The following is a 12,623-nucleotide window of genomic DNA, read 5'->3' on the forward strand; positions in this document are numbered from 1 at the left end:
CCACAAGTCGCCAGCCAAAGGATCTGAACAGTTTAACTCTGTGAAGGCCGGCAGCTTCACCGATTGGTTGACATGGAATGAGGAAACCACTTTCAGCAAGAAAGACTGAACCGTCCTTAAACATCTGAATCCGAAATCCGCAAAAAGGGTTCTCTACAGGAAAGCCGATGTAATGACCACCAGAAAAATCACCTTTTAAGGTAAGATCTTTTAGAGTCTCTCTTCAAAGGCTCAAAAGGCGCCGAGCAAAGGGCAGTGAGGACTAAATTCAGACTCCACGACGAATAAGGATGCCAAATCAGAGGACACAAGTGTTTTGCTCCCTTAAGGAAACAAACTACATCCAGATGTGCCACTAATGCTACCCCCTGGATGGAGCCACACAAACAACCAAGCGCTGCCACCTGCACTCTGAGGGAACTACATGACAAACCCTTAGAAAGATTGGATTGCAGAAAACAGAATATCAGACACAGAGGCCTGGGTAGGCGCGACCTCTCGGTCCAAACACTAAGACTCAAAAACTTTCCATCCTCTAACACTGGAGAAGCGCAACTACTATGGCCAGTGAATAGCTTTCGCGACTTAACTTCTGCCTTTCAGAGGCACGTCTGGGAGAACTGGAAACCGCAGCAGACCATCCACTGCGAGATTGAGAAGGTCCGCAAACCAGGGTCGTCTCAGCCATTTTGGTGCTATCAGAATGACCTCTTTTGGATGGATCTCTATCCGCCTGAGCATTTTGCCGATCAATGGCCAGGGCGGGAAGATGTACAGCCCAACCCCGGTGGGCCAAGGCAGTACTTGGGCATCTACCACTTCTGCTCCTGTCTCTCTGCGACGAGTGTAGAACAGTGGTGCTTTGGCATGCCGAAAACTTGCCATTAGGTCCATGCTGGGCAAGCCCCATGCATCGCATAGGAGTTGAAAGGTGGTCTCTGCCAGCACTCATTCTCCGGGATCTAGGTGGTGACGACTGAGAAAATCTGCCTGCACACTGTCCATGCCGGCGATGTGAGATACTGCTATGCTCACCAAGTTTTGTTCTGCCCAGCTGATCAATTGGCGAGCTTCCATTGCCACCAGTTGACTGCTGGTTCCTCCTTGGTGATTGATGTAAACCACTGTGGTTGTATTGTCTGAGAGAATTCTGACTGACTTGCCTTGGAGAAGAGGATGGAACGCTTGCAACACCAACCATACCGCCCTGGTTTCCAGTCGATTGATCGACCAGAGTGATTTGACGGGAAGTTAAAGTCCTTGCACCGATTTCCCTTGGCATTCTGCTCCCCAACCAGAGAGACTGGCATCCGTTGTTCCCCTGGAGGTGCCAGTCTGGCACCTCCAGGGGGAACTCCTCAGGTTAAATTGTTCGTCATCAACCACCAATCGAGACTGGATCGCACTGCCTCCATAAGCAGCAAAGGTAGATGAAAAAGCTCGGAGACTGGGTTCCATCGGGAAAGAAAGGCGGCCTGTAAAAGTCTCATATGAGCAAAGGCCCAGGGTACCAGTTCTAATGTTGAAGTCATCGACCCAAGAACCTGTAAATAATCTGACTCTGGGTGGGTGCTTGAGCCACTTTATGTTACATGTTGGCCACTTTATGTTACATGGAAACCGATGTGATGTTTAACTAACGAATGTCGGTATACAAAAATTGCAAATGAATTAAACCTCTTACTTGGACTTGCAGCTTGGAGATGTGTTCCGTGGTATGAAAAACTCTGCCCTGCTGAGTGTTGAATAGAGCACCCAAATACTCCAATGACTGAGTGGGCTCCAGTCGGCTCTTGGCGAAATTGACCACCCAGCCCAGCGATTGCAGGAGCTGAAGTACTCTCTGAATCACCTCCTGGGCAAGCACTTTCGATTTTGCACGAATCAGCCAATCGTCCAAGTAAGGATGCACCAGCAAACCTTCCCTGCGGAGATGGGCTGCCACCACTACCATCACCTTGGTGAGTGTCCTGGGCGCTGTGGCTAGACCGAAGGGCAGAGCCCAAAACTGAAAATGCTGATCCAGTACCGAAAACCGAAGAAAACTCTGGTGGTCTGACCGAATGCCTATATGAAGAACCGCTTCTGAGAGGTCTAAGGATGCTAGAAATTCTCCCTTGTGCACCACGGCAATGACTGACCAGAGCGTCTCCATGTGAAACGGGGGGACCCGGAGACATCCGTTTACTCTTTTCAGATCCAGAGTGGGCCAAAAGGATCCCTTTTTTTGGCACTATGAAAAACGGAGTAATGGCCTTTCCTTCTTGCTTCCAGAGGCACCGAGATGATGGCCCCTAGTTGCAGAAATCATTGCAAAGTGTCCTGCACTGCTCTTCGCTTGGTTTCGTAACCACAGGGAGAAATTAGAAATCTGTCCCGAAGATGCCGTACAAAATCTAAAATGAAGCCTTCTCTTATCACGGTAAGGACCCACTGGTCCGTCATTACTTTGGTCCATTCCTTGAAAAACAGGGATAGTCTGCCCCCTATCTCCGGCACCGAGGAATGGACCTGCACCCCTTCATTGATGATTTTGCACCGGAAGCAGAAAGATACCAGGCCTGCTGAACCAGTGGCCCGGAAAGGACTGGGACCAGGTCTGTTGCCTGTTAGGAGCTTGCCGAAAAGGAGCTGCGGGTGCTCTAGATGGGCCAAGTCTTCGATTCCCTCTGAATCTGGCCCGGGAGGAAAAAAAAGCCTCTGGATTTCGGTCTACCCTCCGGTAACCGATGAATCTTATTCTCCCCAGAGATTGGCTCATATCTTCCAGGGCTTTACCAAAAAGTAGTTTGCCTTTAAAGGGCAAGGACCCAAGCTGTGACTTGGAGGAGACATCTGCCAACCAGTTTCTCAGAGGAGCTTACGAGCTGAGACAGCTGAAACCATGGATCTGGCCAATGTGCGCAATAGATCATGTAGTGCATCCACGCGGCACGCCACCGAAGCTTCCAGACGACCTGCCTGGGCCGCCTCTTCATCTGATAAGGTGGCGTTAGCTTGCAACTGCTGAATCCAGCAGAGACCTGCTCGTAAGGCGAAATTGCTGCAAATAGCCACACGCACTCCTAGTGTTGAAACATCAAAAATCCTCTTAAAGTTGCACCTCCAACTTCCTATCTTGCAGGTCCTTGAGTGCTGTAGCTCCAGTAACTGGGATCGTGGTCTTCTTGATAACAGCGGACACTGCCGCATCTACCTCTAAAGCATCCTCTGGCAGAGGAAATAGCTTGTCCAAGGCTTTACTCACTTTCAATCCCAGGTCTGGAATATCCCATTCCTGGAAGAGCAAATCTGTAGCTGAGAAATGAAAGGGAAAGGAAGACGCAGGGCCTCTCAGACACAGCAACACCAGATCCATAGCACCCAGTTTAGATTCCTCAGGGGGACCCTTCAATGCCCAGTTCAGCTAAAATAGAAGGAATAAAGGGACCCAACTCCTCCTTTCTAAAGAAGCACACACGGTTCAGTGTGCTGCGGCAGTCAAAAAAGCAAACAGAACGTTGGGAATTATTAGAAAGGGAATGGTGAATAAAACGGAAAATGTCATAATGCCTCTGTATCGCTCCATGGTGAGACCGCACCTTGAATACTATGTACAATTCTGGTCGCTGCATCTCAAAAAAGATAATTGCGATGGAGATGGTACAGAGAAGGGCTACCAAAATGATAAGGGGAATGGAACAGCTCCCCTATGAGGAAAGACTAAAGAGGTTAGGACTTTTCAGCTTGGAGAAGAGACGACTGAGAGGGGATATGATAGAGGTGTTTAAAATCATGAGAGGTCCAGAACGGGTAGATGTGAATCGGTTATTTACTCTTTCGGATAATAGAAAGACTAGGGGGCACTCCATGAAGTTAGCATGGGGCACATTTAAAACTAATCAGAGAAAGTTCTTCTTCACTCAACGCACAATTAAACTCTGGAATTTGTTGCCAGAGGATGTGGTTAGTGCAGTTAGTATAGCTGTGTTTAAAAAAGGATTGGATAAGTTCTTGGAGGAGAAGTCCATTACCTGCTATTAAGTTCACTTAGAGAATAGCCACTGCCATTAGCAATGGTTACATGGAATAGACTTAGTTTTTGGGTACTTGCCAGGTTCTTATGGCCTGGATTGGCCACTGTTGGAAACAGGATGCTGGGCTTGATGGACCCTTGGTCTGACCCAGTATGGCATGTTCTTATGTAGCTTAGGATCATCCCCTTCCGCAGCATGCACCCCACGCATTGTGCCTTGGTGCTGTAAAATCAGGGTTTACATCCACCCCTTGCGGGGGCTTGGGCTGGAGGTCTGGGTCATCTGGACCAGAATCCTGACTAGAAGTATACTTCGTAGTCTGCGGGAACCCCTGACCAACGGAGAGTTAGGCTGAGCAGGCTCTGCACCTCCCTTAGGAGGTAAGACAGTTTCTTAGCAGAGGGTTTCAAACCTTGAGAAACGACCTTTTTACCAGATTGCAGCTTCCCTAACTTCCTCTCCTTGTAAGCTTTATGAAGCAACACAAATTGTGACGAAAAAGAGGAAGAGGAGGAAGAGTCAGAGGCCCCCCCTCGGGGCTATCCTCCATTGTAGGGGAATTAGGCTGTAAAGTTTCCCTGTCCGTTGGGAAACCTTGCTGGGGAGAAAGAGGAGGTGGTAAAACCCCCCTCCCCCAGCGCTGCACTAGACACAACCCTGAATGATTGGAAAATGGTCCCCCGTTCCCATGCTGAACGGGAACTGATCAACCTCAGAGTGAATCGCAGCAGACGTCCCAACCGGGACCCGGGCAGACTGATTTAACTAGTTTTGCCATTTTTATATTTTTTCCCTCGGCTCCCGACGACCCCTCCCCGGGATGCAAGCTGAGCAAAGGCCCTCCCTGGAGAGCCACGCGCTGACCGATCTGCATGTGTGGCAAACGGACGAACGCAGCATAGAGTTATGACAGGAAAATAAAGACAAAAGGATAGGCTGGAGGTTGAGAGTGGGAATCAGTTGGCGTGTGGGAGGGTAAGAGTGGCGTGATTCTTGGATTCCTTGCTAAAATTTGTTTTGGTCATCAGATGGCTAAAAGTAAGGAAAGCCCTGCTTTCTTAAATTCCTCACTCCCTCCCCATGTAGGGATAAGCCAGTCACCCTAAAAATGCATGCAACTGAATCAAACTGTGTGCAGGCCTGAGCAACACAAGATGGAAGTGAAACCACCCGATGGCCCCAGTAGTTTTAATGTGAATACCTGAGAGAGCTGTACTGAGAAGCAGCTGTTCCATAATAGAGCAATCTTGTCTTCAACCTTACAATCTAGCAAGTACCACTGGACACAAATTTGCTAGCTTGTGGCCTTGACAAAGTTGTATCTAGTTATGAGGCCCAGTATTGTTCACCAGAAGTCTTCTAATTCACGCTATGGGAGAATTTGCATACATAAACCAGCTAAGAAGTTGTATCAAAACCCCACCTATTCTATGCCAGTGAATTGTGGCAATCTCTAATCAATATTGACTTTTGGTTTCTATGCATATAATCCTGATGAAGAAAGACTTTGTACTTAAGATTTGGCAGTCCACCTACACACACTTCATGCAACCTCACATACATGAGACTTTGCATGACACAACAAAGCTCAAGCTTAAGCTTTGAAACTGAGCTCCGCTCAGCCTAGCCCAGCTCCATTAACTATGGAGTACTTGCCGATCTCATCCCTGCATAAGCCTTTGGAGAACAAGCCAATCTTTATTCTTATCCCCTACCTGTACAAATTACAGAGGTTTCTGTAAGCTCTAAGTCTGCCACCCTGAGACAGTGGTGTTAACCTGTCATTTCCCTGCTGGAGGTCCTGCTGGTTGCTCTCTATGCTGAGGATCCAGATTCTCCAGAATGACCAAACTGAAGCAGACAGCTTCAGACATCTTCATGCCCTTCTGAGCAGGGCAAGATTAACTGGCTAAATTATCACTTTAAAAAGAGTAGTTAATTGGCAATGTGTTTGAGACATGCTTACTTTGTGCTGCTATAATAAAAATTATCTACCTCTAGAAGGTGTAGACATTTGGCTCATTTAAATGAATTTGAGACACTTGCTATCTGATTTAAGTCAGTCAGGTAATTCATAATCTAGTTGATTCTCCACAGCCCAACCTCAGACGCACTAAGGGGGTCATTTTTCAAATCAGGATGGGCCATTATCGCGTGTGTTATTGCACGTGATAATGACCCATCCTGATACATGCAATGACTACTGTATCGCGATGTTAAAATGTAAATGAGGGAAAGGAGAGTAGTTTGGGCATAGTTAAAGGAGGGGCCGGTAGCGCTGCAGGCGATAATTTTTTCGCACATTGCCGGCACTAGGGCAGGAAATACCTACACCTTATTTCAGTGGTGCTATGGGGGGGCGATAGTGTGCACTGCACCTGCAACTGCAGTGGGCAAGAACACACCGCTGCGATGCGGCTGCCTATCGCCCCCCTGCCCCCTTTTTTTTTTTTTTGCTGGCACTCTATAGAGTGAAATAATACCTATAGTACCTGAATGTAATCCACTTTGAAGCACTGAAAAAAAAGTGCAAAAAGCGGAACATAAAAATAAATAAATCAATCTAGGCCTAAGCTCTGTGCTGGATCTCACTCTGCACCAGCATTCCTCCCAAGCAGTGGGCTGTATACAGAGAATAAGGGGTATTTAAACAGGAATAGCATATTTGTATGGGATAGGTATGTGGCTATAAAGGGGAGCACTTACTTGGTTTGGACTCGATGAGTTGCTTCTCCCAGTTAATCTCCAGTCCAAAGTAGTGCACGCTCCAGTAAATGAGTACGCAGTAAACTGCCAGCTCCAGCAAAACAGTAACAAAAGAGAGCAGCGTCTGATCCCAGGCTGCCAATGCAGAGAAGAAGAGGGAGAGAATGGGGGTCAGCATCATATCCTTCCCCCAATCGGGACTCTGTTAACCCTAACTTTGTCACCTGACAGCTTCAAGAGTACAAGGCCACTCCCTGCTGAGACTTGGCATCCATCACTAGTAAAGGAAGCATTCCCTAGGTCTTCAGCCCTGAATCCAGGGCCTGTACAGTTTTACTTGTTTTTAAAATCAAATATCTTGGAAAACTTCAAAAGCAGAGCTCTGGGGGGGGGGGGGGGGGGGGAACAACCCAAAACACTACACCATACATTCCAAGTTGAAAGCATTAGCCTTCATCAATACTTGGGTTTAAAATTCAAAAAGGAGTTTTTTTGATAGCTCAGGGACAAAAAAAACCTCTGAAAGTTGAAGTGATCTATCCCACTCTTGGACAATTACACTCAACTGTACAATGCATACATTGCAAAGAACAAAAATTAATGGAAACTTTACAAGAGGGAAAATGTACGACAGCCATTCAAAATAAAATCTGGGTTATGGACTCCTCTGCTATATTTCTGCCCTTCAGTGCTGGCACTGGAATAGCTCCCTTGCAAGGAGATATTCAAACCATTATGATTCTCCAGCTTGGAAAAGTGATGGCTATGAAGAGATATGAGAGACAGAAACATGAAGTCAGCAGAAAATAAATAGGGAATTATTAACTATGACTGACATAGTACAAGACTAGGCAGCACCTGAGAGAGAGATTCAGAACAAACAGGAATACTTTTGTCATTACACATCACTTACAGAATTCACTGCCACAAGATGTCGTGGCCATTAGTACAACAGGGTTAAAAAAAAAAAATTTATTGCAAGTAGGTCAGAGGTCATTGGACAGTCCGATGTGTTTCACCAGGCTGAGGGTATTTCTAGCCCAAATCTATAAAACACTTTGAGTGCATGGCAGGAAATGAGCATTACGCCTCCCTTAGCATTGCTACGTTGCATTTGCACAGCAAGGACAGCACCTCCAGTGGTGTAGTGCTTTCCTTAGTGCCGGCAAGAGGACACTTTCAGTAGTGCAAGACTGCATCTGCCCCACATGGACTTACAACCAGAGGGTTTCTTCTTGCCGCGTCTAAGCCAGAAGCCAACATGTTCATCATCTAGCAGGGAGATGCACAGCGCAATAGACAGCAGATTGAAGAAATTGTAGTTTCCGGTTATAACAATCAACATCTGGAGCAGGACCTGCAGTCAAAACACAGCGAAATGGATTTTGAGCCTACCTTACGACAGCAAAGTACCTCACAAAACAAGTACGCATCAAACTTAAGAGGTTCTTCTGGGATTAATCCCTAAACCCTGGCTTCTCTTCCTTTGGATGGCCAGGGCCGAGGGATGTGGCACAGGCAGCGTTCACTTCCCCCCAGAGTAGGAAGTTCCAGTCATCACTTGGCAACACTGCCTGGTCACATTCAAAGGAGACGCATTCTGTGGTCACCAGCCATGGCTGGTTACTGGGATAGCAGAAATGTCATAGCAAAATGGAGGGCCATCGCTGCTTCGAGGGGGAGCCCAGCATACCTGTGCATAAAATGTGAAGAGCCGGAGGCGACGGACAGGACTGAAAAAGAGCAGTGGAAGTGCAATCTCGATGACGTAAGTGACAACTACACTGAGCTTCTGGAACCAAACAGGGAGCTGGTGAGCAAACCAGGCAGCAGGTGTTGGAATACACTGAGTCTCATAATGATACGTCAGGGCTGCAAGACAGGAGGAGAGAACAAGTGAGGGGGAAGGCAGAATGTAATCTGATACAGTAAGCCTCATAACAATGGCATGCTGAAAGAAATCAGGGAGAATAAGGGTGTGAAGGACAAAATATCAGTTCCATACTGGAAAGGAAAATTAGGACTTACCTGATAATTTTCATTCCTGTAGTACCGAGGATCAGTCCAGACTGCTGGTTATGCCTCCCGTCCAGCAGATGGAGTCAGAGAGAAACTGAAAAGGCACCACTGATATACCCTGGTGCGCCCCCTGCGATCCTCCAGTATAACCCATAACAAAGCATTATGAAATTAGAAAACAATGGCAAATTCTGTGACTAGCTCAATATAAAGATGAAACGTACATGAATATGTGGAAAAACGAGGAAACCATGAAAACAACCAAGTGCCCGTAAAAAACGGAACCCGAAAAACGCGAAAAACAACTGTTGCGGGACTGTACACTCTTCACCGTTTTTGGGCGGGCGTCTGGACTGATCCTCGGTACTACAGGAATGAAAATTATCAGGTAAGTCCTAATTTTCCTTTCCCTGTACGTACCAGGATCAGTCCAGACTGCTGGGAAGTACCCAAGCTGCCCTAAACGGGGTGGGACCCTGCCAGTCCCGCACGAAGCACACCACTGCCGAAAGAGTCCACCGGAGCGCGCACGTCCAAACGGTAATGTCTCGCAAAGGTGTGCAACGTCTTCCAAGTAGCCGCTCGGCAAATTTCCTGCGAGGAAATAAACCCACTCTCTGCCCACGACGCCGCCTGGGAGCGCAGAGAATGAGCCTTAAGACCCTCCGGAACGGCGCGACCCTGGGAAATGTAAGTAGACACAATCGCCTCTTTCAACCAGCGTGCGATCGTAGTTTTTGAAGCTTTATTTCCCTTCTTTGGACCACCCCACAAGACAAACAGATGATCAGACAACCGAAAAGGATTGGTAACGTCCAGGTACCGCAAGAGCGTCCTTCGAACATCCAACTTGCGAAGTTCCGGTTGCCGCGACGCCTCAACCCCGTCCACCGCAAAGGCCGGTAGGTCCACCGTCTGGTTGACGTGAAAAGCGGAAACTACCTTAGGCAAAAACGAAGGAACGGTACGTAGAGAAACCCCCGAATTAGAAATACGGAGAAAAGGTTCCCTACAAGACAACGCCTGAAGTTCCGAGATTCGGCGAGCCGAACAAATAGCGACGAGAAAAACAGCTTTGAGAGTGAGATCCTTGAGAGTAGCTCTTCGTAGGGGTTCAAACGGAGAAGTACAAAGGCCCCGGAGAACCAAATTTAAACTCCAAGAAGGACAGATAGGTCGCACCGGGGGACGCAAATGTTTAACTCCTTTTAAAAATCGTGCAACATCCGGATGCATGGCAATGGAAAATCCGTCAAGTTTACCGTGGTAGCAGCCTAAGGCTGCTACCTGCACATGCAGAGAATTATAGGATAAACCCTTCTTCAGACCCTCTTGCAAAAAAGTCAGAATATGAGACACCGTTGCCATCTGCGCCGGCACTTCCAGACCCTGACACCAGGAGTCAAAAACCTTCCATACCCTGACATAAGCAACCGAGGTAGAGGGCTTACGAGCCTGCAGAAGAGTAGTAATGACCGACTCGGAATATCCCTTCTTTCTCAATTGCCGCCTCTCATAAGCCAAGCCGCTAGACAAAAGCGATCGGCCTGGTCGAAAAATACTGGACCCTGCCGAAGGAGTCGAGGCAGATGACCGAGCTGCAAGGGGCCGTCCACCGCTAGATTGATGAGGTCGGCGAACCACGGCCTCCTCGGCCACTCCGGAGCTACGAGAACGACGGGTCCCGTGTGGGATTCTATGCGACGCAATATTTTCCCCACCAACGGCCACGGTGGAAACACATACAGAAGAACGTGCGCGGGCCAGGGAAGAACTAGCGCGTCCACGCCCTCCGACCCGTGTTCCCTTCTGCGACTGAAGAAGCGAGCTGCCTTGGCATTCAAGCGAGTTGCCATGAGGTCCAACCGGGGAGTTCCCCACCGGCGACAGATGAGTCTGAGTGCCTCGGGAGATAGTTCCCACTCTCCCGGGTCTAGTCGTTGCCGGCTGAGATAGTCTGCTTGAACGTTGTCGACTCCTGCGATGTGAGACGCCGCAATCCGAGACAGGTGCTGCTCTGCCCACACCATCAATTGGCTGGCTTCGGTTGCTACCGGTAGACTCCGTGTACCGCCTTGCCGATTTATATACGCTACCGTGGTTGCGTTGTCGGACAAAACCCGAACTGCTCTGTCCCGAATCAAAGGCAGAAAGTGCTGTAACGCTAGGCGAACCGCCCTTGTCTCCAACGATTGATCGACCACTTTGTCTGCGGAGGCGTCCAACGTCCCTGAGCGGACTGAGACTGACAGACTGCTCCCCAGCCCGTCAGACTGGCATCGGTCGTGACAATGATCCATTGAGGTGGCTCCAAATCGGTGCCTTGGAGCAAGTGGACCGGATCCAAACACCATTGTAGACTGGTCCTTGCTGGGGGTAAGAGTGGCAAAGGTATCTGAAACTCTTCTGATTTGGGGTCCCAACGAGACAGAAGCGCCCTCTGTAGCGGCCGCATATGCGCAAACGACCACGGAACCAAATCCAGTGTGGACGCCATATATCCAAGAACCTGTAAGTAATCCCATACCACAGGCAGGGGAAGGGCGAGGAGACGGCGAACGTGCGCCATCAGACGCTCCATCCTTGCCTGTGGGAGAGAAACCTTTCCCACTTTCGTATCGAACGAGGCGCCCAGAAATTCCAAATTCTGGGAGGGGATCAGATGGCTCTTGGGGTAATTGACAACCCACCCCAAGGAGTGGAGCCGGTGAAGGACTGCCTGAATCGCATCTTCGCAGAGACGTCGCGATTTTGCTCGGATGAGCCAGTCGTCCAAATACGGGTGTACCAACACTCCGTCTCTCCGAAGACTCGCCGCCACCACCACCATTACCTTGGTGAACACCCTCGGAGCTGTCGCCAGACCGAACGGAAGAGCACAAAACTGGAAGTGAGACCCCAGGACCATAAAGCGCAGAAATCTTTGATGGAACTCTTGTATTCCTATGTGCAAATAAGCCTCCGTGAGATCTAAGGAAGCCAAATACTCGCCTTTGTGTACCGCAGCGATGACCGAGCGCAGGGTCTCCATCCGAAACCGCGGTATGCGCAACGCCCTGTTGACTCGCTTGAGATCCAGAATTGGCCGAAATGTGCCCTCCTTCTTGGGAACGATGAAATAGATGGAATAACGGCCCGTGCGTTGTTCGGCGGGCGGCACTGGCACTATTGCTCCCAGCGCTTGCAACCGCTCCAGGGTCTGAGCAATCCACTGTTGCTTTACCAGAGAACCGCTGGGAGAGATAAGGAACAAATCGCGCAGGGGCCTTGCAAAATCCAAGGCGTAGCCGTGAGATATAATGTCGAGGACCCATTGGTCTGAGGTAATTGTGGCCCATTCCTCCCGAAAGTAAGAGAGTCGTCCTCCTACCTCCGGGACGGAGGAATGGACCGGCGTCCCTTCATTGAGCCGCCTTAGAGGTGGCGAAGGTATGAGACGCCCCTGTGCGTGCCGGCCTTCTACCACGAAAGGAAGGAGTCCATGACTGGGAACGCGTAGACGGCTGTCGTGTAGCAAAAGAGGACCCCCTTCCCGATCGAAAACGGCGTTGCCCGCGAAATCGTCCGCGGAAGGTACCCGAAGGGCGAAAAAATCTAGGCTTGTCCTCTGGCAACTTGAACACCTTATTCTCCCCCAAAGATCGAATAAGGTCTTCTAACTCGGTGCCAAATAACAATTTGCCCCGAAAGGGAAAGGAACCGAGTTGGGCCTTGGAGGAAGAGTCTGCTGCCCAGTGACGCAGCCAGAGTAACCTCCGTGCTGACACAGCCGAAGACAGACCGGGCCGAAGTGCGGAGGAGGTCATAAAAGGCATCCGCGGCGTAAGCCACCGCGGATTCTATACGGTTTGCTTGCTCTGCTTCATCCGGAGGCAGATCTTG

General features: G+C 49.2%; 1 protein-coding gene across 1 annotated transcript in view; it reads right to left on the bottom strand.

Annotated features, from left to right (window-relative positions):
* Nucleotides 1–12,623, bottom strand: part of LMF2 (lipase maturation factor 2) — a 57,289-nt gene that overhangs the window by 24,900 nt on the left and 19,766 nt on the right. The window contains exons 5-7 of the mRNA XM_029615301.1: nt 8,416–8,594; nt 7,941–8,079; nt 6,723–6,857 (exon numbers count right to left, since the gene is read on the bottom strand). Of these exons, the coding sequence (XP_029471161.1) occupies nt 6,723–6,857; nt 7,941–8,079; nt 8,416–8,594 (453 nt within the window). The remainder of the gene's footprint in view (nt 1–6,722; nt 6,858–7,940; nt 8,080–8,415; nt 8,595–12,623) is intronic.

Source organism: Rhinatrema bivittatum, chromosome 9, assembly GCF_901001135.1.
Source record: "Rhinatrema bivittatum chromosome 9, aRhiBiv1.1, whole genome shotgun sequence".
Taxonomy (NCBI): Eukaryota; Metazoa; Chordata; class Amphibia; order Gymnophiona; family Rhinatrematidae; genus Rhinatrema; species Rhinatrema bivittatum.